The 25,099-nt window shown below is 45.4% G+C and overlaps 1 protein-coding gene across 1 annotated transcript in view; it reads right to left on the minus strand.

Moving 5' to 3' along the window:
• The window catches only part of olf186-M (Ki-ras-induced actin-interacting protein-IP3R-interacting domain olf186-M), a 123,494-nt gene that overhangs the window by 66,749 nt on the left and 31,646 nt on the right, over positions 1 to 25,099 (minus strand). The window contains exons 7-8 of the mRNA XM_065449872.1: positions 17,413 to 17,464; positions 4,936 to 5,028 (exon numbers count right to left, since the gene is read on the minus strand). Of these exons, the coding sequence (XP_065305944.1) occupies positions 4,936 to 5,028; positions 17,413 to 17,464 (145 nt within the window). The remainder of the gene's footprint in view (positions 1 to 4,935; positions 5,029 to 17,412; positions 17,465 to 25,099) is intronic.

Below are 25,099 nucleotides of genomic sequence, written 5' to 3' on the forward strand. Positions count from 1 at the left end.
TGTAGTTTTGCAGCTGCAAGTGTCCAAAGGAAGTCGGGGAATATGAGCAGCAAGGCTGGGACGAGCGAGGTTGTCAGTGTTTTGGGGCAAAGGTGACCGTGAATAGGGGCGATTCTGTGCAGGAGGTTCAGTGGTGGCATTGCTGGACCGTGCAGCCCAGAGACGAGAAAGAGCCGCTTAGGCGAAAGGAGCGAGTATAGGTGGTCTGAGCCGGGGAACTCTAGCAACTGTGACAGTGGCGAGAAATTTGCCCGATTCGACGGCAGTGTAAACAAATGGGCTTGTCGTCAGCAGTGCGCCATTCAGTCGGGTAGCGGAAAGATGGTGAATAATATGATATGGGATGGGGCGGAATCAAAGAATCCAAGCGAGTGTCAGGGTGATGAGCCAACCAGACGGAGTGAAGACCTATGTTGACGAACTTTTGGCGTACAACTGGCTGAATCAGGGAAACCGTGACCGCAGGCATGTTGAGGGAGCTGTATTCGAAGGCAGCCGGTTAGGCGGCCTCAATTGCAGCTCGGCCTCCTCCTTATAGAATTTGTCAAGGGATCAAATACTGAATAATAACTGCATAACTGCAAGATGCTGCAAATGGATTCTTTAACGCTACGCACTGTCAAGTAAAGTATATTTTTTCATAAAGGAATATACTCATATGTCCCAAAAATTGTGCCCGAAGTAACTGATATCAATGCTTCGATGTTTTTTTGTCGATTTAATAAGTAAAGAAAATATCAGTTCGAAACCACCAATACAGTGCATGCCGCTGATATGAAAAAATGTAAAGGCCATGAAATGAACAAGTTTAGGACAAATACGTTACTGAAACTTAATCAGTCAAGAACCTTGTTTACATTTTTGTACATATGTAAAGGCCAGGTAAAAATCTCAATGACGCTGTCATTTGTTATAATGTATTGCGCAGGAGCAGCTGTCACCAGTCGTGCATTGTGGTTGCACCAAAATTTTAGTCACAACAGAAAGCATATATAAAAAGCAGGAGTTCTGCAAAATATCCGAGGGCGAGTCAAATGAAAGTGAGCCAATGTAGATATATGACAAACGGGGTACTTTATTTAAAAGTAGTCCCCATAAGCATTTAGAGATTTGTCTCACTGCCTAACGAGTCGCGTGATTCTTGTCTCATTAAACTCCTTGGGTTGCTGCTTGAGAAAGTCCGCAACTGACACTTTCACGTCTTCATCAGACACGAATATGGTGCCCTCTAGCTGTTCCCCTCACCCCCTCCCCCCCAAATGAGCAAGTCGCAAGGCGACAGTTCTGGGCTGTATGGTGGATGTTGCAGCGTTTCCCGCTTGAACTTTGCCAGTTTTGTATTGACCACATCAGCGACGTGGGGACGGGTATTGCCGTGGAGCAAGATGGCTCCCATTCGTAAATTTTCCACGTTGCTTGTTCTTCATTGCGACATGCAGCCGATACGGCGTTTCACAATATCAGAAACGATTGATAGTCTCTCCAGGGTTAGCAGATTCGATCAGTAATGGCCCCTGACGATCGAAAAAAAAGTCAACAACACCTTTCCAGCGGAAATGACAGCTTTTACTTTTTTTTAAATGTGGTGAATTCGCATGTTTCCCCTGTAAGCTTTGACGTTGTGTTACAGGCTCGTAGTAGTGGCAGCATGATTCGTCCCCGGTCGCAATTGCAGCCAAGAAGTCGTCACCCTCATTGTGATACTGGATCAGATGAGTCGAGGCAGCGCCGAACTTCATCTTCTGGTGTTGGTGCAAAATCTTTGGCATCTGTTGCAAACACATGAGCCAATAACCGAGATGTTCACGAATTGTAATGTGAACCATGACTGATGTTCACACGCTCTGCCTGTTCATCGATGCTTATCCTCTTTCTTATTCAATCAGCTCAACAACCTTTGCAATTACGTTGGGGGTGATTGCACGGTGGCTTTGGCCGGGTCTTCGGTCGTCTTTGTAACTATCACTTCCTTCTTTGAACTGTTTCTATTAACGCTTCACTGTGGCCAATGGAATGCAATGTTCAACGTACACGGCAGCCATGCGTCGACTAGTTTCTTATTTGGAAACACATTCAACTGTCAAATCGTCACGACACCGTGCTGTCCTACTTTTGGAGCATCCATTATGTCACACAACCATGTTCAACCCAGTGTATGAGAGCATTAAAGAACATTTATTCCCACACCTGCAAGTCACTTTTGTAAATAATAAATGACTGTGTGCTACCTGCTTGCCTCGCAAATAATGGACAGAACCATTATTGAGCGGGGTTGGTTGGCTCACTTTCATTTGACTCGCCCTCGTACATCAGAAATGCGAAGATACAATGGAATATACAATGGATAGATACAATGGAAATGGCAAAAAATGGAAAAGGCAAAAAATTGCCACTGGAAACAGAGTTCGCTGCACGTATACACAGAACCTCGCAATAAGACATATAAATAGAAGTTTCCAATAAATCTGCATATCGAATAAAATGTCACTGCATATAATGCGTCAAACAAGGCAAATAAACATGTTGCGCAATCACAGATTCAGAGATCACAGAATCCTAAGGCCCACCACCCCTCCCTCCACTTTCCCTGACGTATCGCGTGCGATGGAAGGTGGCGCGCTTCCAGCCCACTTTTCCTCCTTGCGAAAACAATTCGTGAGCCACCATCGTCGGCTCACCCATGCCTCCCCCCCCTCCCCCCTTGCTTTGATTCGCACATACAGCATGTGGCGCGCTGTCACGAGGTTATGGCCCTTGGACTTTATACAGAACATGAGGGCATCGGCGACGGCAGGAATGCGCCTGCAGTTCCCATATAATTGCTATCGCAATAATATAATACGAGTATCTGGCAAATGAAACGTCCTGGGGCCGATTACTTTCCGCAAGAGAAGAAGCAACTAACTCGAAATTTCACTATGCGACAATACGCTGCGCTGCAATGTGTTCTTTTTTTCTTTTGTGGGTCGGGGGCACCGAAATGAAGAAACGCAAAGGAAAGCATATTGGCCACAATCGAACGCCTACTTTGGGCACCTAATGTGGCTACCCAAGGAATATAGAAGAAAATGTGAGACACTTGGTCCACAGAGAACCAACCATACGCATACTGCTCGGTATCCTACACTGGTGAGACAAGACTTTCCCAAGAGGTTGTACTCAAGCGAATGCGTTGCAATCTGTCGAGTCCCCACAATGGTGGCGGCGAGTGACTATTGTTTCGTTTTCTCGTCTGCTAGCCAGAAAGCGTCCAAAACTCTGCAAGGCACAAATCCACTCGCCCAGAGAAAAACAAACACACATCAAAATGCGCCACGCGGTGGTCAGGGCAACATGAGAAAAACGCATACACTTTGTCTGGCTCCAGCAGCCCATGGATAGCGAGAACAAGAAAATTGAAGAGGCTTAATGTGTACTCGCGAATAAAAGACAAAGTTGAAAAAATAAATAAGAATGTCATTACATTTGCTGGCTTTATAGTGTCTTGATATGGATGCTTTGGTGGAGGTGAAAGAAAATGTTGATATTCTTTTCTGTGACATGACGGCACAAATGAACCGCCACAACGCTTTGTCTCATCGGACCTCACTGCACGCTTTGTCAACTTGTCTGATAGTGTGTTGATTTGGTGTATCTCGTTGTATGTTCCGATGTACGGCTTTAGAAAAGTCAATGCACCTTTGGCATCAAATATTTATAACAACATGAAATGCACAAAGTTCTAGAATTAAATAGCTAAAGCACGACTTTGTTTAATCACCTCATCAACCTTTGCAATTATATACAAAGGTTGCAATTATGTCAGTGCATCGTTCGCATCAAAAGTTTGAGAACTTTATACTTGGAATTGAAATCTATGCACTCCATAGATTCCGTGGCCTCAGCGACATGCCGCAATGAGTCCGCTCGCCATCAAAATACCCTCAAAACTTTGTGCAAGGATGGGGCCCCTAGAGTTATGTGACTCCCGATGCAAGGGCGTGGCCTCGAAATCCAGCCAGAGTTTGCAATGTGCACGCTGAAATGTCTTTTTCAGCGTGAAAAATACATTCTAGATGAAATCCAGAATGATTTCCAGTGCCAGGGCTTGTTTTGGTCGGCGGTGCATAGACAGCACGAAAAAATTTCGAGGGGGGGGGGTGCTGAAGCCTCATAAGCCCCCCCCACTGGCTACGCCCCTGGCCAAAACCACTTTCTGATTATGAGGCCCAGCGTAGTGGAGGACTCCGTAAATTTCGACCACCTGCGGTTCTTTAACGTGCACCTAAATCTAAGTACCACGGGTGTTTTCGCATTTCGCCGCCATCAATATGCGGCCACCGTGGCCGGGATTCGATCCTGTGACGTCTCAAAATTGATATCATGGAAGGCTGGTGAGGAAATTTCCCAAGGCAGCACTGCCTACAGCCTTTCATTTTTGTGTCTTTTCTGGCTCACCAAGCCTCTTCTCGTGGTAAAAGTGTTTTTTTTTTTTTTTTTATAAAAGGGTGATTTAGTAATACAACTCAAATTATTTTTCTCCTTAGTGTACCTTTCTATTTTATTGTAGCACTATCTATGAACAAAAAGCACAACTAGATACATGGACATGCTGAGCTGGTCTATGATGTGAGAAATTCACACTTTTTAACGTGAACAAGCAAAGTTCATTTTTGGCAGTAGAAGTGAGAACTGAATGGACGAGCCCAGCTCATTCATGGGAGGTAAAGGGTTAAGAAAGGAGCAACTGTCAGCCTTTGCCAGTGTCATTTCTTGCAGCCAGCTCAATTTTAATAATAGCTCATGAAATATAACTGAGCCAAACAATTTACATCTTGAGAATAAAGCAAGCAGTTGACACTGATAACTTTGATTAGCACATTACCGAGATTGTCATTTCAAATTTCAAAGCTTTTGCCACAAACATCAGCAAAATTACAAGAAATGAGAACAAACCTGGACATGCTTGAAATAGTTGAGAACCCAGAAGTTTCAGAGTTGAAGCTGCTCTGTTTGCTTCGCAGTTCTGCCAACATGGCCTTCCCTGAACTACAATAGGGTAAATGTAAAAAAAGAAAAAAAGAAATACATTTGTCATTGAAACTCAAAATATAATGAAAATAAAAGCAACCCATGGTCTAAAAATACTAGGGCCAACCAGAGTCACTACCTTCGTGCAAAGCGAAGAGCTCCAAAAATATCCTCTTTCTTCCCCAAACACAGAAACAGACCCAGAATAAACAAAGCCCACCACATAAACATGAAAACCATATACAAGGTGTTGCAACTAACTTTAGCTGAGGTCTAAAAATATGCCAAAGCACTCTAGGAGGAAGCGACCAAGTGCATGTTGGCTATTGCACGAATCAAGTCACTATTCTTGTATTCTGCTTAATTGCATAATTAGTCAAGACTAATACATTCAATTAATGAAACTGCAAGCATTAACTTGAGGCCAAAATGGCCAATAAGTTGTGAAGTGTTCCAGGAAACATATGAAGCAGCAGCTTTGAACTTCCCACTTGTTTTGTAAGACTTTTTTCTGCGCCCTAAAAAAAGCCCGCCAAGTACGAAAAAAATCATTTGACATGCCCCCTTGTGAGCAGAAATTGCAGTGCTTCTCAAACATGCCGCGTATGAACAAACAGCACCTATTGTCACATACAGGTGTAATGCGCTTAACAAAAACAGTTACTAAAAAGGTTTGCTAAAAGGTAGCTCACTTATATTTAAAAAAAAGAAATGGTGATCATTAACATAATGTGAAAGCAGGAATACTCTTCTGCAGATCCTTGTTTTTCATCATACTAACTTAAAGGGGGTGACTAGACATGCCAGTAGCTTGTGTGGTTAACTATCTTGATTAATTGTGGGTGAACAAAGAGCGACTCAGCCTGGAGCCAGCATTTTTACAGGAGAACTTGTCTTTGTCAGGGCTCCCTTCTACCGAGTCAAGCCAGTGGTGCATAGCAGTGCTGAACAATAATAACAGCCCTTTTTTCATTTCAGATCTGCCATGCAAATGTCTTTCCAATCACGCGTTGGCTTGCGCCAACAGCTTCCGATGAATGTCAAAATTTCACCCCTCTCTTGGATCTCAGTGCGTATATGTGCGTGTGTGCGCATGCGTGCATGTGTGCAGGCATGTGTCGTTTTTTTTGGCACAAAAGCAACTAAGGCTATCTTGCGCAAAACACAAGGTGTTGGTTTACAGCAAGTTCAGTGGTTATTAAAAATGTTTAAAGCATTCATATTTGTGCAATTTTTAGAAATCTGATGACATCATTTAGTTGTATTTCAGGGTCGCCCACAATGAAGAGTGCAGGGTGGAATGGCGTTCTTATTTTTGTATAAGCAAGGAAAAATTTGTTTCCGTTCCTGCTCTTGGTTTGGACAAGAGATCAGAGAAGTATTTACAGTCAAAAATTTCGCCACAGTTCTCACAAGTTGGTTGTTGTTCTTTATGCAGAAGGAAGTTGTAGGTAAGGTGTGTATGCCCAATTCAAAGTTGGCACAAAATTACTTCTATGAAGCGTTCTTGGTGTCTGCAAGATTTTCATTCACCAAGCATTGGTTTTATAACATGAAGTTTGTTATTTATATTTCCGTCACACATTAATTTACACTGTTTACTGAATGCTCGTCGAAATTCTGCCAAGCAGTCGGCTGACGGCATCTCTAAGTGTTCAATGGGATTATTTCTTGCCACAGCTGCACACTTATCTGCCTTTTCATTTCTGCTTATCCTGACATGGCTTGCAACCCAGCAGAATATTATAGCTTTCCCATTGTTGTTTGCTTCTGCAGTAGTTTTCAGCACATTGGAAGGTGTCTGAATGAGGCTGCTGTGCCAATGATTTTATCGGTCGTGGTTAATGTCTCTGTCGGCAGATGGCATGGATCACTGGGGGGTCAACCACAGCAGCTGGCACGGTGTGCGGGGCTCCTCAAACATATGGCTCCTCCTCAATAGAATCACTACTAAACTGTCCCATGTGTGTCTGTGTACCAGTCTTAGTGTCTGGCAAACTTTTGGGAAGCAAGCTTAGGTATATCCTAAATATCTAAGCTTTAATAAGGTGTTCCCACGAGAAATAAAACATGCATGTACGCTTGATATTTTAGTTAGCACATAATTCAGCCATGAAATCGGAAAATATTGTGATAAGCAAAAGGACGACGCTCACGCCGCCACATTCAAATATTTTTTGGCTTCCTGGGAACACTTTTAGGGATTAAAGTTTTCGTTTCCGTATATATTGAATGTGCCTACATGACACATAAAGAAACCAAACAAGACAAAAATAGCAAGCAGACATGCATGTTTGATCTCTTGTGGAATCGCCCAGTAAGCGCTATCCAGATGTTATTGTGCGTTACAACTCGTGAAAGTCCGCTGTAGAGACAGCAAATGCAAAACCATCCGCAAATGCAAGACAAATGCAAAACCATCTGATTATTGCAAAGTGCAGTTTTTCAAGTTGTGCACATAAGGCGAGAGAGAAACCACGGCTTGCTAATTGCAATTTAGGTTGGCCCACCCCCAAATTTCAAGTTCGCCCACCCCTACTATAAGCTTCCCCAAGCATGTTCTATGGAGCCCTAGCATCCCTATGGGTATTATCTCTGATCAATTTTATTTTATTTTTGGGGGGCATTTAAATTGTTCCTTATTGCTATAAAGTTACCAATCTGCTACCATTTACACTATTATAAGGATGAAATGTCTTTGCAAATTACACATTTTTTGCAGATACAAGGCATTACATTTTTCGTGTCATGGGCTTGGGTAGCAGACGACAGGAAATGATGAGCCCCCAACACTGCAGCACTCCTGCCAGCAAAGGGGTGAAGCCAGAACAAAGTTGTAGTCGGCTCGCTCTGCAGACGGACGGCGCCGTTCAGACACCTTATCTGTTCTTCCACAGTGGTTTTCAGTATGTCTCCTATAATCAGCAATCTGTACTTTTTGTATTGAAGTGCACTCAAAGAATCACTGTAAATAACTATGTTGTGGCTGTCGCCTTTATTGCTTTGTTTACCGTTATGTATAGTGCAAAAAGTCCTACCCTACTCCAATAACTCTACAGTTTTGGATCCATCTGCGTAAACCTTTCTGAACTTGGGTTATGTACTTCCACAGCAATTCACTCTTCTTGATGTTTGTTAACGTGAAATCAGATAGGGTGCAGGTTATTCCATGGAAGTAATGCTTGGGGTCTTTAAAGACATAGGAATACTCTTGTTGGATATTTAATTTAAGGCATATTTCTTCAAATCTGAGACAAAGCGGCTTTACAGTAGAAGGTCTGTTGGTATAAAGGTTTCTTGCTTGACATTGCATGACAATGTTAAATAAAGGTGTGAAGGGAATGTGCAAATTTTCAGTGCACATGGTCCCAAAGGCAAACAATGTCTGTCATCTAGAGATTGTTCGTTAGTTTCTACATACTGGAGATGTTCTATACACTTCTGTAGCAAATTGGAGAGCAAGGTTGCGTATGGGATCTAGTCTTCGAAGATATGGCAGCCTTGCTGATCCGTACACTACTAAACCATAGTCAAGAATGCTGCAAACTAGTGATCCGTGTAAGTGTAGGATGCATGTTCTGTTCAAGCCCTAGCTTTTTCAAGATAAAATCTTTGGCATGTTGAGTGCCTTATATGCTTTTGCAATCCATGTATATGCAGGATGAAACTTCTTGACTATCGAAAACCAAGCCTAGAAATTTGTGTTCCTTTCTCACGGGCAGATTAAGTTTATTTGGCTGTAGATTAGGGTCTGGCTGGAGTCTTCGTTTGTGTGAGAATAACAGTCACTGTTTTCTCATTCGAAAACCAGAAATTATTTTTGTCTGCTCATTCAGAAAGTCTATTTATGGTTAGCTGTATTTGCCATTCGCAGGTGTTAATGTTGGAAGAGCAACAGCAATTTGTAGGTCATTCACATATATGGAATGCTCAACAGAACTGGATACGATTTCTGCTTACCATAAAGACGGTTGTACTTAAAATACAACCGAGTGGTCCAACATTTTCCCGAGTAAAAATTGGCGAGAGGGTTGTGCCAATGCATACCTGAAAGGTGCGGCTTGGGACAAAATCAGCTAAGCAGTTCAACATTCTGCCTTTTCTTCGCATATCAACCAAGTCGCATAGAACTCCAAACCTCCAGGTAGTGTCACATGCTTTCCTAGATTGAAGACTCCTAGACAATGCTGTTTATGCATAAATGCCTCTCGTATTGTGTTTTCTAACCGGACTAAATGGTCTAATGTTGATCACGTCTTCCGAAAGCCACACTATCTAGTAGGTTACGATGCTCAAAGGTGCACATAAGCCTGACATTTACCATGTTTTTGAATGATTTTGCCAGACAACTTGTCAGGGTTATTGGACAGTGGCTATTAGGCAGAGTATGTAGTTTCCCCGTTTTCAAGAAAGGGATGATTACAGCCTTCTTCCATGCTTAGGGTATTGTCTCCGTAACCCATACCTTGTTAAATAATTTGAGTAAAGCATTTGCTGTGGCTTCAGATAAGTGCTCAAGCATACGTAATGAATGTTATCTAGACCTGGTGCTGTTTTCTTGCACATACTAAGTGTGTTCCATATTTCATCTATAGTAAATAGGCTGTTATAGTCTTCCTTCATGCCACCTCTGGCAGGTAACTTTTGTTTTTCTGTTATGCTTTTGTAAGAAAGGAAAGTAGCCTTTGTACTTCGATGAGCTTGACATTTGGGCAAAATGTTCCCCCTAAATTTCTGCCTGATCTTGGAGGGCCGTTTGAATACCAGGAGGAGTTAACAGAGGGAATGTGTAGGTTGTATAATCGCCATTCATTTTTTGCACATTCTCCCAGACTTTTCTGATTGGTCTCAAACTGTTTATAAATGATACAAAGCTTTTCCAAGATGTTTTTTCTGCTCTTCCACGGATGTAATGTGCTTAAGCTCGTGTTTATTTGAGGTTTACTAGGTTGACGTAAGCTGAGTACCTCCTGAAGGTGCCCCAAGCTTTGTTTTGCTTCTTTTTCGCTGTACGATACTCTTCTGTCCACCACAGTTTTAGATTTTCTCGTGCTAACCTTGATGTTTGTGGTATTGACATGGATGCTGCTCGAAGAAGACAGATAGTAAATATTTCATTAATTTAGCCCTCTATGCTAAGACTTTTGTCGTTTTGTTTTTTTAACGCAGCCTGCGTCATATATAGTGTCCAGTTTACTAGATGTAGTTTCCACCGCTGTGGTTTAGTAGGTGTTGGAGTTGGTTGTGCGAGATGTATAAAGCATGGCAGATGATCACTTCCGTATGGATTGTCATGTACTTCCCAATTTAGTTGGATCTGGAGAACATAGAGCTAAATTGAGCCAACTCATTTTTCCCGTGCTTGGTGTGCAGTAAGTTGGGTTATTTGTATTGAGAATGCAAATGTTATTTGTTAGAATAAAATGTTCTATAGTTTGCCCTCTAGAGTGTTGTCATACTTCCCCAGAAGGGACTGTACGCATTAAAATTGGCCACCAATATAAAACATTCTGGAAGTTGTTCAACAATTTCTTCCAGGTCTTCGACAGATACGTGAGTATGAGGAGGGAGATATATGAAGCAGATAGTCAAGGTTTTAAATGACACTACACTAACTGCAACTGCTTCAAAACACGTATTTAACTGGATTTCTTGTGCTGTAGTGCCACACTGTATAATAATTTCAACGCCGCTCAAAAGACGACCAGTTATGTCACAGTCTCGGCGGGGCTAAAGGAGAGAACTGTTTTAAGATATCTTTTATGTCACCTAAGTTACGTATTAGTCACGGAAGTTCCAGTGAACAATAAAAATCATTTTTCCGGGCAACTTTTTAAAAAGTGTTAGCAACCTCACTGTTGCTTCCTGATATGCTGAAATGTGGAGTAGGTGACAGAAGATCTATATTTCACTTTTGCATTGCCTGACAGATAGAACTGGAACACATGTTTAGTCACGTGCCCTTCCCAGGGGCAGCAACTGGCTGGCGACCTGTTTTACCTTTGCCAGTGGGCAAAGCAGGATGTTTCGGGGCAGACGTCCCCAGTGCACTGGGTGTTGTGTCAATTGCTTCATCAGAAACCTTGGACACTCGTTCAAGCTGGTTGCCTGAAGGTGCCACATTCTCTCATGGTGCACTGTCCATAGGAAAGCGCGGCGCGAGGACAGGAGATGCTGCGATGGATTCTACAATAGAACCCATTTGGGGCACCTTGGTTGGCTTTGGGGGCCTCGCGTTGAAAGCAGAGGCCTTTTGAGCAGCCAGTGGCTGCTCGCAGGGCACGAGAGGTAAGGCCACGCCCCGTACACTCTCAAGTTCAACAAATGGCCACAGAGGGCGAAAAATCAATCGAGGCGCGTTTCAGCGTAAGCGCGCAAGTGGAGTTACTGTAATTTGGTCGAATACTTTAATTTGTGCTTTCTCTGCTAGGGGCGCTAAACATGGTAAATTTTTTACTTTACACAAACCATTGACATAAACAATCGAGGTGTCTAAAGATGTTTTGTTACCTCAGGCAAATAGGCAGTTGATTTTTTTTTTATTTGATTGTTGAAGCTGCTTTTTAGTCATAGCGTCAAGGTTTTTGTACTTGATTAACCACCGACAGCCGACAGACTATTGGCATCGATGTGTTTCCTGGCCGTTGGCGTTCGAATACTACGGCGGTAAAACATTTTCGAAAGCATGCTGGTTTCGTCTGCGAGTCATTACATAGACTTGCTATAAAGAGGTCTACTCTTGGCAAAAAATAGTGCCTCATTTTGTTTAGGCGCTGATTATCATGATGAATGCGGCGGAGGTTGAGGGAGTACGCTTGAAGGTACGTTTTTATGCCGTTGATCTCCATAACACCGTAAATACACAAAGCGATGTCACAGAACACCCGATCATTGTGTGTTCTCCGTCTTGCTTGTTTGCTGTACGCCTACTAATTCTTCATTTCTTCAAGTGTTGTATCCTCCTTTTGTCCTTGTTCTCTTGTGCTTCATTTACAGTATGGCGTTCCGTCAGCTGTAATGCGCATTTGCAAAACCAATACGTTTGATAAGACGCAGTGGTTGTCATAATTTCACTACACATGTATTAAGCTGGCACATATATGGTTCAGATACAGATGCCTGTATGCGGACTTGCACGACGTTGATGCGGAGATTAGGATATTTATGACAGAGGCAGCTGACGGCCGTAAGCTGTTGCATTCTTTCTGCCAAACTGCCCGGCCTGGTAGTGCTGTAAAGATGCTGTATGAAAGTGACACGCGGTGACAGGGAAATTATTATGCTTAGCAGCCGACCGTACGTTTTGTAGCTTAGGTCTTCTTTCTGGTGTGTTTGTGCTACCCTTATTAATGAGCCATTTCTTGCCTATGTTCTTGACTATGTAACCGCGTTTGTGTGGATGCGTAGACGTGTGCTGTTTGTTGTACTTGTAAAATGCAAATAAAATATTTTCAGGCTTACTCAATCTTTGGTGTCGTGTGCGTTTATTCCAGTAGAGGCCATCGTGCCACCTGGAAACCGCATTTTGTCAGTAGCCCTACACGAAATGCAACAGCTGGAGCGCGGCGGCACAACTCGGCGTAATGGCGGCGTAATAAACGAAAAACCGCTCGGGATGCCCTTAAAAGTCAGTTGAGAGTGTGCCTTAACTCGATATGACTCAGCGCTACATGTATTCTGCGCCTCGATCGTGCTCCCGCCAGTTTGGTTGCTGTGTGGCAAACGTAGCGCCTACTTAATATAGGCGCTACGTTTGCTACACAGCAACTACACTGGCGGGAGCACGATCGAGGCGCAGAAGCCAGAAACCCAGTAAAGCCACAGAACACCTGGTAAAGCGTGTGCAAAACCCCGTTTCCGTTTCCTGTTGTACAGCGCCACCCGTGGTCACATACTTTAGTTCACGACGCCACCGCTACGCTTATTTCCGTAGCACTGTGGAAGGTACAGTTTCCCTTCTCTAAGTTTGTATAGGTGTTCTGTGGTAAGGCCAGATCAGCGAAGCTGTACTGACTGTCTGTAGACATAAGATGCCACTCTGCCCCCCAGCGAGCTGCATTGGCATAACGTGGGCCTGAAAGCATGGCATGTTTTCGGCGGGCTACTGGAAATGTTCATTTTCTTTTTTTACATTAAGTTGAGTAATTTCCTTTTATTTCTTACAAGTTTCACAAGATCGTGAGTACACTGCAAGGGGACCACTACAATTGGGGCACTTCATAAATGTTTTCTTGCAGTTTTCAGATGGGTGACCATTTTCTGCCCATTTCACAAAAGTAACATTTCCTCAGCAGGACTGTGAGCCATGCCCATAGCATTGACATTTGAAACATCTTCTCGGATTGGGGACATATGCCCTTACGGGACAACTTATATATGCCATATTTACTTTATTTCTTCATTTGCTCTTCGGATGGTGATTATTCGAACAGCGCTGACACCTTCGTTTCAAAGATTCTACCGGATATCTGCACCTGTTTCGTTCATCAATTGTTTTTCTGAGATCACCCCTTGTGCGCTATTCAGGCTACATTGTGGTGTGACTGTCAAGCTCTGCTCAGTAATTTCTTTTTGTTTCAGGAGATTTTCGCTTTGTGCTTTTGTTTGTACTTCGATCAAGAGGTCACCAAGATTTTTCACCTTGTATTCTTAACCAATTGCTGTTTCCAGAGACTTCGCGATTTCGAAGACCAATTACGATGTTATAGGTTCTTTGTTGTCAGTTGAGTGAATAACTAGGAAGTTTGGAAAGGTTTCACAAAACTTTTAGCTACTTAGAACTTTGGTGCGGCCTCTCTTAAGAGACCGATCATTTTTTTTCTTTGGGGACACAAATGCCATACGTCATATATATACTGAGGGTTCCAGGTATGTCAGCTGCAGTTCACCGTCATATTCTGCACAGGATCCCACAGCCTCTAGCCTGATCGTCAGGTGGGAGCCTGTTGACTGGGGCTTGACCTAGATCCCTACTGCCACCGTTTGCAGTTCCTAACCCTTGAACTAATAACTTTTAGCCACAGTACGAATAACAGTGTCGGGTATGGGGGCTCGGGGTCCATGGTGGTGCCAAGCACCACACCCTGACTGTTCAAGGAGGGCCTAGATCTAAGTAAAACCACATCAGTGACATATGAGCTAATACACCCCATAGTTGCTTCTAAGTGCGTTCAAAGCACTGAGCAGTGAGGGTATTCTGCAAGTGTCCACTAGGTGGACACTTACAGAATACCCTCCTAGAGCACACAATAGCTCGTGCCACAGTATAATTAGTGCTTCATCATGTGGCAATTGGAAAGGCATTTGCAAAACTTCATGCTTGCAAGAACAAAAAAAATAAATACTAAGCTGGCCTTAACACAAGCTTAATTTTAAGGCGAAAGCCTTAAGTGGCTCATGGGTCACAAAATTGACCATCTGGTGTCATGGCGCCAAAATGATGGGAGTTAAAACCACGACCATTGGTGGGAGTCAAACCCACAACCTTCGGTGTTAATTAAGGCAAAGTTAATTAAGGCACTTGAACCCACGACCTTTCGTGGGAGTTGGAACCCACGATCTTTCATGTTAATTATAATTAAGGCAATGTTAATTAATGCACAGTTAATTAAGATCAAGTTAACTAAGACACGCGAACCCACAATCTTTGGTGGGAGTCGAACCCACGACCTTTGGTGTTAATTAAGGCAAGGCTAATTAAGGTAAAGTTTGTAGCACCGAAATTGATAGGCATTATTAAAAATTAAAAATTTAATTATGGTATTTTATGTGCCAAAACCACAATCAGATTATGAGGCACACCCAGCAGAGAAAGAAATTTGGGACAGAAGACTTTTGAGCACATTAATCAAACACAAGCTCGACAAAATGCAAACTTCCGTAGGTTTAATAAATGCGTGTTCACTTGAGTAACAACATCACCCAGAATTAAGTACAATTCCCATTAGAATAATTTAAAGTTTCCGTTAATTCAAACAAATGTATCAATATTTTGGTTGTTCCACTATGCTGTAAATATGATTTAAAGCTGATCATCCAAACAAGTGAAACAAGAATATCAGCTAATGTAAACCTTTCCCTTTCCAAAGCCGAACAAAGCAAAAAGTGTGTGATTAGAGGGCATTCATAAAGCAACAATAGCTAAACATGCCCATGTTGGACATTCTCATTGCTCTGTATGTTAATGGGCCCCACTAAGAAATGCCATCAACATCATGAAGCCATATTTTGTAAGGGTCAATTCAATTTTCCATATGGCTTTTCTTATTCACTGTGCTGATTGGCCAATACCTATGATAATGGCAGCGAACCAACATCTGAGCCAACAATAAAGAATGAAAAGAATAAAAACTGAAGAGTACAGCTCATAGTCGAGACAAATTCTAATAGTTAATAGATATATATATGTTTGTATACATGTTCTGATAATTGTTCCTTTGCAATGATCGAGTAAATTTGATATAAAAACATGCAAAGTAAGTTGGATTTTGCCTACTTCAAAATTTTCTATCAGCTGAACTTCACAGAATGCAAGCTTGCCATCCTGTGAACATTAATGTTCATAAAATACTTGCAGATGTGACACCAAGAGAGTAAGGGGGGGGGGGGGGGGGAATAGCCACGCATTTGTTTTAAAGCTTACCCTGAGCACATTGTTATTGTGGGCTACATGTGCATTTTATTAATGCTGATTTACCTTTAGGCACAGCACACAAGCAGCAGCAAACTTGGAACCGTAAAGACTGACAAGCAACATATTGTTTTTAGATCACAATGACTTTTTCAGCGGCATTACAGTTGCTTTTGCCTGCTTCAGGAACTTGTCTGTATAAACATGCTCGAAGCAGATACCAGTGCTGGTAACTTTTTGTTTGACAAAGTCACCAGGTCATGGCCAAAAACACTCAATTCTAGACAATAGTCTCTAATCGATGGCAATCATCATCATCTCCCCAGCTGTGAAACGCTCCATTTAGACAAAGAAAGTGCCACAATGGGTTTCCTTGCAAGCATCAACCATGTCTGCAACTGTGGCAGAGGGCAGTCACAGGACAGGTTCATCACCAACATTCAATGCACAAGGTGTAAGGAAAGACTGTACTGTGTTTTGTATGATATTGTGTCAGCTTCTACAGCTTGTACCTCCACACTACCCCTTTCCATCTGCATCCACCCTGATTGTCATCCAATAAACACCACTAGAAGTTGTTTTTTCATAGTTTTTTTTTCTCATTTTGGTGGTATAAATCAATGTTCTACAACCATCAATGACTGGAAGTTCATTTTTCTAATGAAACAAATTGACTGAAATCACGTCAGCAGTTGCTTAAAAATCATTTATACATTCCAAATGCATTCGAATGCACCGGATTAAGATGCTTATCTTCATGGCCTTTCCTATTAAGCTCTACAGATGAATATTGTCGAAATTTACCTGCATTTGTACATACAGTAGACTCCCATTAAAGGCGAACCGAGTTAAGAGGGATTTTTGGATGTGAGGAACAATGCGTGAACAATTTGTTCGTTTCTCATAAACACAATGAAAAATAACAATCCCCTTAACACGAACTGCTAATACGGTTAAGCTGAACTTCCAGGGCCACCACAGTGATGCCAGCTACTCGGCTCGGAGGGCAGTCCCTATTGGCAGACTTGAAAAAAACTGATCCTACTACCGACACAAGTTTCTGTGGAAATAAACAGCTGTGCCAGCGTCAACAATGACATGCAATGCTGCAAGACTGAAAGCTAGAAACAATAACTGAGGAGCTGCTCGAGGTGTCTCTACAGGATGATAACTAGGTGCGGATACTGCTCAAGAGCCACAAGAGTCGCTGGCAAATGTTGCAGTGGATAACTCCCTGAATACGCTGGTGCATTTTCTTGTTTTTTTAAATGGCAGGGCTCTGAATAATATTTAGCAAGCTAGGTGAAATGCCAGCCTTTGTGCCAGTGCATGGATTTGCATAGTGCCAGAAAGCAACAATTACTCAATAGCTGAAGTGCATAAAGCAATGCTTTGTATCAAGCAAATCTAATAACCCTCTCTTTTTATGTCTGCATTTTGGTTCTATTGTTCTTTCTTTTATTATATTGTGTCCTGGACATTTGGGTATACCATGGATGGCAGGTACTTGAGGACTGTAGATAACTTCCAATAAGATGACGTTTTCACTATCCTCTCAAGTTCAATTTAACGGGAGTCTACAGTGTTACTCTTTATGCCATTAAGGTGACTTCTGATCTTTTTTTTTTATTTATTTGTATAGAGTAGGTTAAATCCAAAGCTTCCTTTGATGGCGAGCTATAATGAATGTTTAAACCATTTGTATTATGCAATGCTTAAACTTCGTTACATTCAGTTATTCATTCCAGAACACAAACAAGCATATTTATTACCTTGACTGGGCAGACTTGGGCTGGAGTAGTGACGCATCATCCATTGTGCGAGCTACAAAAGACAGAAGCAAATGTTCAGATCCTGACAACACATATCAAGGCACACAAGACAGGAACATTATTTATAGAGCCTTAATGCGAGTCGGCAGTAAGAAAAGAGAACAAAAGAAGGCAAAAGGGCCTTGAGAGGATGCATCACTGCAGATAACACAGGGTCATTTCTGCAATATAATTTAACCAGTAATGCATTATGGATGAAAATGTGCCAATGCACTATATTCACATTATTTTCCTCTTTTTTGTACATCAAGTACTTTGAAACTAAAAAACAATCTAGTTTTTTTTTTTTTTTCATAATGAAACTGCTCAAGCTTAAAACAGTTCATTCCCCCGAGATATACAAATACATGCTTAAAAAAAATGCATCAGTAACCTTTTTGTCAAGTCAGCACAACTTGTACTAAAGTGTCAAGTTTTTCTTCCTTTCTGTAGAACTATGTAGGTCGTGAGCATTTCTAACCTTTGTTTGCAGGTACAGTCAAATCTCGTTAATTCGAACATGCTTAATTCGAACTTTTGGTCTATTCGAACTTACACTGTGGTCCTGCCAAACTTATGTGTATTCTAATGGCCGAAAATGCCCGATAAATCAAACGCACAAGCATTTATGACGATTAATTCGAACATATTGCGGCCGACAATGCTCTCAGCAGCACGCCAAATCAGGTGGCAGCGCCTCCGACCAGCATTCCCCTGACCCCGCCATAGAGGAAAAGCTTAGGAGAGACCCCTCTTCGCCACGCGCGAAAATAAAAAAAAAACGTTGCAGAAGTTTGTGTGCATGCGTGTGCAGGCATGCATCACCGATTACTTCTGTTACTGATGGGTACCCGGTACAGTTAACGACCGATTTTCTGGACACCCAATTTTTCGGACGAGCCTGATGTCTCTGACTCCTTCGCGGCACCACCCCACATTTTGAGTCAAAGTACAATAACATCTGAAATTTCGAACGCAAAAAGCCTTCGCCTTCCGATTTTCCGGACTTTTTGCCATGCCCGCAGGTTATAAACGGCATTAAGCGAAGTCACCACCACTGCCATTTTGATTATTTCGCCACCTCAAGCCGGCGCTCTCACACACAGATCCGCTGGAAGCCGCAGTGACAGTACGGCAACGCTAGGCCTAGCTACTTCAAAGCTCGCTACCAAGCTTTTTGCTGTTCGGTGCTGCGAGTTTCACGGAAACAATTCACCGCTGTTAGCAATGGCAACGACTCCGCCTCTGTAAACCTCGCCAATGTCTTAGGAGAGCGGAAAGCATGGCGCGTTGCATATTGTAGATTTCCGAGTGTCAGCTTCGCCTCAATACAGCAGTGTTACGCAGTGGAGCATACCAAAAGTTAGAAGGGGCAATTGTCATGGGATATGGCGAGTTTCCTTTAATTATACAAGCGTGCACCCGCAGTCTCCTATCACAGTAGGAGCACCGATACGCCTAATGAGTGTAGTGACAGGGCTTCAGAGCTAATTCGGACGTGTCTGTGGCGATTTGAGCCCTCGGGGGCCAGGGGCAGCGCAAGCAAGGGGGGGGGGGAGCACAGGAGGGGCGCCCCCCCCCTTGCCCCCTCTTCAAGAGCGCCAAAAAACTGATCCAAGGTGGGCGGTATGAAATAAAATGTCAATTTTGGTGTCTTATAATTTAGAGGCAGATGTATGAGAATAGTGCCACTTACAAAGGACGGCCTTGTTTAAGCATAACAATTAATTACAGAAAATTTCTGATCACAAGCAATTTCCCTCGAGTTCTAAATAGATTTAAAAATGGGCTAAATTTTTTTGTTGTTCGGTCTGCTAGCATGAACCAGCAAGTTCGTGCCTGGGATGTAATAGCCTCGGCCACAAAATCGCAAGTGAGGTCAAACAAGTTGAGAGGTCATGACCCTTCTAAGCCGCAGCTTTTCTCACAGAGAACCATCGGGACAACACTGCTTACTCTCAAAAATACCCGGTAAGCCACCCACCCTCGCAAGACGCCACCAATTTGTCAGCCATCCACTCCCCGTCAGTAAAAACACGCACGCCAAATGCCAACGCACTTGGACGTGTTGCGGCTCAAAGTGGCATTTGGGCCAGGAATCCACCAAGTCCATAGACAAGTACATACAGTAGTAGGAATGAAGGAAAAATTATGCAGATCCAATGCACTGTGGGAATCGATGTACGCGAAGCTTTCTGCGCTGTTTGCTTTGATTGATGATAATTAGCGGTGATATTGTTACGTAGGATGACGCAGACGAAAAGCTATGTACAAATATATTTACAAGGAAAATACGCTGCGCTAGGCCAAGAGGCAACAGCCCGCGCTAGCATCTAATCGTCGTCGTCGTCTTCACACTGCTGGCCTTTCGTGATCGCACATCTTGTGCCGTAGCACTACCCCCGGCTGCAAAAGCGCCGTCCCGGAGCGACTAAAGATCGGACTCGGAAGCAGTGTAGTAGGCCTTGAGCCTACTGACGTGTACGACATCACGAGATGCCACAGGAGAGGACGAGGTTGAGCCCACAGGAGCAATTTCGTAAGTCACAGGCGTCACCTGGCACAGCACGCGGTAGGGCCCTGTGTATCGCGAAAGAAGTTTCTCTGAAAGTCCGACGTGACGAGAGGGCGACCACAGGAGCACGAGCGCACCAGGTGAAAACTGTACGTCACGATGGCGGGCGTTGTACTGAAACTGCTGAGTGGTCTGTGAGGCCGTAAGTCGAGCACGGGCAAGCTGGCGTGCATGGTCGGCGAGGGCGATGGCGTCGCGCGCATACTCGCTTGTTGAGACCGCAGCAGGAGGAAGTGCCGTGTCTAGGGGCAAGGTAGGTTCGCAACCGTACAGGAGATAAAAGGGAGAAAATCCGGCGGTGTCGTGCCGGGAAGAATTGTACGCAAATGTTACGTAAGGAAGGGCAATGTCCCAGTCGTGGTGGTCCTTGGAAACGTACTTGGCCAGCATATCGGTAAGAGTACGGTTTAACCGCTCTGTCAGGCCATTGGTTTGAGGATGGTATGAAGTAGTCAGTTTGTGTTGAATGGAGCAGGAACGCACAATGTCAGCGATAACTTTCGAGAGGAAGTTTCGACCACGGTCACTAAGCAGCTGTAGCGGGGCGCCATGAAGCAAGATAATGTCACGCAAGAGAAAGTCCGCGACATCAGTGGCGCAGCTGGTAGGGAGAGCCCGAGTGATAGCGTATCGGGTGGCGTAATCAGTCGCGACGGCTACCCATTTGTTCCCAGAGGATGACGTGGGAAAGGGACCGAGCAGGTCTAATCCAACACGAAAGAACGGTTCCACAGGGACGGTGATTGGCTGGAGATGACCGGCAGGTAGCACCTGAGGTGTCTTCCGACGCTGGCAGGGATCACAGGCAGCAACATAGCGTCGAACGGAGCGAGCGAGACCAGGCCAATAGAAGCGGCGGCGGACGCGGTCGTACGTGTGGGTTACCCCAAGATGTCCTGCAGTGGGTGCGTCATGCATCTCAAAGAGCACAGCCTGTCGTAGATGTTTTGGCACGACAAGAAGAAGATCAGGGCCATCAGGGAGAAAGCTCCTTCGGTACAGAATGCCGCCCTGGAGGACATATCGGCGAACGGATGCGTCGGTAGGTGTAGAGCGCAGACGCTCGATGAGTACTCGCAGCGATAGGTCTCGATACTGCTCATCGGCGATGTTAGCGAAGGCAGACACAGAGAAAATGCCGTCGGCGGTACTACTGTCGGCGTCGTCAGGCTCGTCTACCGGGTAGCGAGACAGGCAGTCAGCGTCCTTGTGTAGTCGGCCAGATTTGTAGGTGACAGAGAACGAATATTCTTGGAGGCGTAAGGCCCAGCGACCAAGTCTTCTTGAAGGGTCTTTCAATGAGCATAACCAACAAAGGGCGTGATGGTCTGTGACAACGGAAAAGGATCGGCCATATAAGTATGGGCGGAATTTCGCAACCGCCCAAACTAGGGCCAGACACTCACGCTCAGTGATGGAATAGTTGCGCTCCGCGGGTGAGAGGAGCCTGCTGGCGTAAGCGATAACACGGTCGTGGCCACGCTGGCGTTGTGCTAGTACTGCTCCAATCCCGTGACTGCTGGCATCAGTACGGACTTCGGTAGGCGCAGAAGGATCGAAATGGGCCAGAACGGGAGGCGTTGTGAGAATGTCGATTAGATGAGAGAATGCAGAGGCCTCGTTATCGCCCCACTGGAAAGGAGAGTCTTTTTTCAAAAGGTCGGTTAGTGGTCGTGCTATGGCGGCGAAATTCCTCACGAAACGGCGGAAGTACGAACAAAGGCCGATGAAGCTGCGCACATCCTTGACACACGTCGGAACAGGGAAGTGCGTAACAGCATGGATCTTGCCTGGGTCCGGTTGCACTCCGTTCGCGTCAACGAGATGTCCAAGGACGGTAATCTGGCGACGGCCGAATTGGCACTTCGATGCGTTGAGTTGCAGACCGGCTCGCCGAAAAACGTCCAGGACTGCTGAGAGGCGCTCGAGGTGCGTAGCGAACGTTGGGGAGAATACGATAACGTCGTCCAAGTAGCACAAGCACGTGGACCATTTGAAACCGTGAAGAAGGGAGTCCATCATGCGTTCAAAAGTGGCAGGAGCGTTACATAGGCCGAACGGCATCACCTTGAATTGATAAAGACCGTCGGGTGTCACAAAGGCAGTCTTCTCGCGGTCGAGATCGTCCACGGCAATCTGCCAATAGCCGGAGCGAAGGTCAATAGAGGAGAAATAGCGAGCACCGTAGAGGCAGTCAAGGGCGTCATCAATCCGAGGTAGGGGGTACACGTCCTTTTTGGTAACCCTGTTAAGGTGCCGATAATCCACGCAAAAGCGCCATGAGCCATCCTTCTTTTTTACCAGCACAACCGGTGACGCCCAAGGACTACATGACGGTTCAATAATGTTCTTGGCAAGCATTTTGCGAACTTCTGCGTGAATAACTTGACGCTCAGCTGGTGACACTCGATACGGGCGGCGATGAATAGGAGGGGCGTCGCCGGTATTAATGCGATGTTTGACAGCTGTAGTTTGGGCTAAAGGACGATCGTTAAAGTCAAAAATATCGTGGTAGGAAAACAGAACGCGGTAGAGTTCACGAGCGTGCTCGGAGGGCAAGTCGGGCGCAATCATTTTCCGTAAGTCAGCGATGGAACAATTTGTCGACTGCGATGGTAGAGAAGTATCAGATGAAGTGTCGTCTACTGCAATGGATGCTACTGAGTGATCCTCGAACGAACAAAGCTGGGCCAAAGACATCCCACGTGGCAGCACTTGTGTCGTCAAGCCAAAGTTGACCACTGGCAGGCAGACGCAATTCGCCGTAATAGATAAAACTGTATGGGGTACTGTGATCCCGTGTGTAAGGAGGACGTCTTGCATAGGAGCCGCGATGTAGTGACCGTCGGGGACTGGCGGGGATGACACTAGGTCAACGTAGGTCAGTGCCGAAGGTGGCAAGCGAACGAAGTCGGCGGAACTGAGGCGACTGGGGTTTGGTTCAGTAGGATCCAGAACAGGCAGGTCAAGGCGGAGAGTACTGGCGGAACAATCGATGAGAGCAGAATGTGCGGAGAGGAAGTCTAAGCCGAGGATGATGTCGTGGGGACAGTGGGCGATGACTGTGAATAGCACGATTGTTGAGCGATCGGCGAAGGAGACGCGGGCGGTACACATACCAATTACGGGGGCTGTTCCGCCATCGGCGACACGGACAACAGGCGTCGTGGCGGGCGTGATAATTTTACGGTTACGAAGGTCACGAAGGTTACGAAGGTTACGGTTACGAAGGTCAGCGCTCATTACGGACAAATGCGCCCCAGTGTCTATGAGAGCAGACACGGAAACACCGTCGACATGCACGTCAAGAAGGTTCAGATGAGTGGGCAAAGTGAGTAGAGGATTTGGCGGCGGAGGGAGCAATGCAGCGTCACCTCGAGGCGCTGCATCGTCTAGTTTTCCGGCTGGGAGCGGCGCCCGAAGGGAGTCGGCGAACAGGAGCGACGGGGCTGGGGAGAGCGAGATTGTCGTCGTTGGGGCGAAGGCGAACGAGAATAGGGGCGGTTCGTTGCAGGAGAATCAGTGGCGGCATTATCGGAGCGTGCGGCATAGGAACGAGAAGGGCCACCGGAGGGGTGAGAGTAGGCAGTATAAGTAGACCGGATCGGGAAACTCCAGCGACTACGACAGTGCAGAGAAATGTGCCCGATTCGATGGCAGTGGAAACAAATAGGCTTGTCGTCAGCAGTGCGCCACTCAGATGGGTTGCGGAAACGTGGTGGGTAAGAAGATGCGGCACGGGGCGAAAGCGAAGAAGCCGGGCGGGTATCAGGGCGATGGGCCGGGCGGGTAGCAGGGTGATGGGCCGAGCAGATGGTGTGAAGACCCATGTTTTCAAACTCCTGGCGGACAACTGCCTGGATCAGTGAGACCGTGACTGCAGATGTGTTGGTGGGACTGGAGTCGAAGGCAGCCGGATAGGCGGCCTCGATCTCACGCCGGACGATCCTGGTAACATCGGCAGTGTTGTTGGGACGAGGAGCGTCGGCACAGGAAGATGTCGCTGGGGTGTTGGGCAGACGGGCAAACTGCTGGTCAATACGTCGGCTTTTGGCGAGTTCCAGGCGGCGGCACTCTTTTATAACAGCATCCACCGTGGCTAAGTTGTTGCAAACGAGCAAGTTGAAGGCGTCATCGGCAATGCCTTTGAGGATGTGGGAAACCTTGTCTGACTCAGTCATGTGGGTGTCAACTTTGCGGCACAGAGCCAAGACGTCCTGAATGTACGTGACATAGGGCTCTGTTGACGTCTGCACACGGCCGGAAAGCGCCTTCTGCGCGGCAAGTTTTTGACCGTAGGGGTTGCCGAACAAGTCTCGAAGCTGTGTCTTAAGTGAATCCCAACTGGTGAGCTCATCCTCGTGCGTGCGATACCAAACTCGAGGTGTGCCACCGAGGTAAAAGACTACGTTGGCGAGCATAATGGTAGGGTCCCACCGGTTATTGCGGCTGACGTGTTCATAGAGGCCGATCCAGTCATCGACGTCTTCCCCATCGTGGCCCGAGAATACGCCAGGATCACGGGTAGCGGGGAGAGTGATGTAGGTCGTCGAAGGGGCAGCAGGTGTCGGAGCCGGCGGAGTTGGGTTGTCGTCGCCGGGAGCCATGAAGGAAGGCTCGACGTACCGGCCACTGCGAAGCTCCGTGACGAGGTACAGGGAACGTCCACCTCCACCAGATATGTTACGTAGGATGACGCAGACGAAAAGCTATGTACAAATATATTTACAAGGAAAATACGCTGTGCTAGGCCAAGAGGCAACAGCCCGCGCTAGCATCTAATCGTCGTCGTCGTCTACACACTGCTGGCCTTTTGTGATCGCACATCTTGTGCCGTAGCAATATTGACGGCGAATGTTTCATTTCTTCAACGTTCAGCCCAACGTGAGAGCGCTGAGTTGAAGTTAAACGTTACCTTGCATGCACGCCTGCTATTCATCTGCATAGCACACAGAGCACACAGGGAGAAGTGTTTGCTTGACGCATTGTTATGCGCCTAATTTTATAACGTCTGAGAGGGTTGAGTGGCACATCACATCGTGGCACAAGTATTAAACTTTAACTGAATAACGG

Source organism: Dermacentor albipictus, chromosome 1 (assembly GCF_038994185.2).
Source record: "Dermacentor albipictus isolate Rhodes 1998 colony chromosome 1, USDA_Dalb.pri_finalv2, whole genome shotgun sequence".
In the NCBI taxonomy this organism is placed as follows: domain Eukaryota; kingdom Metazoa; phylum Arthropoda; class Arachnida; order Ixodida; family Ixodidae; genus Dermacentor; species Dermacentor albipictus.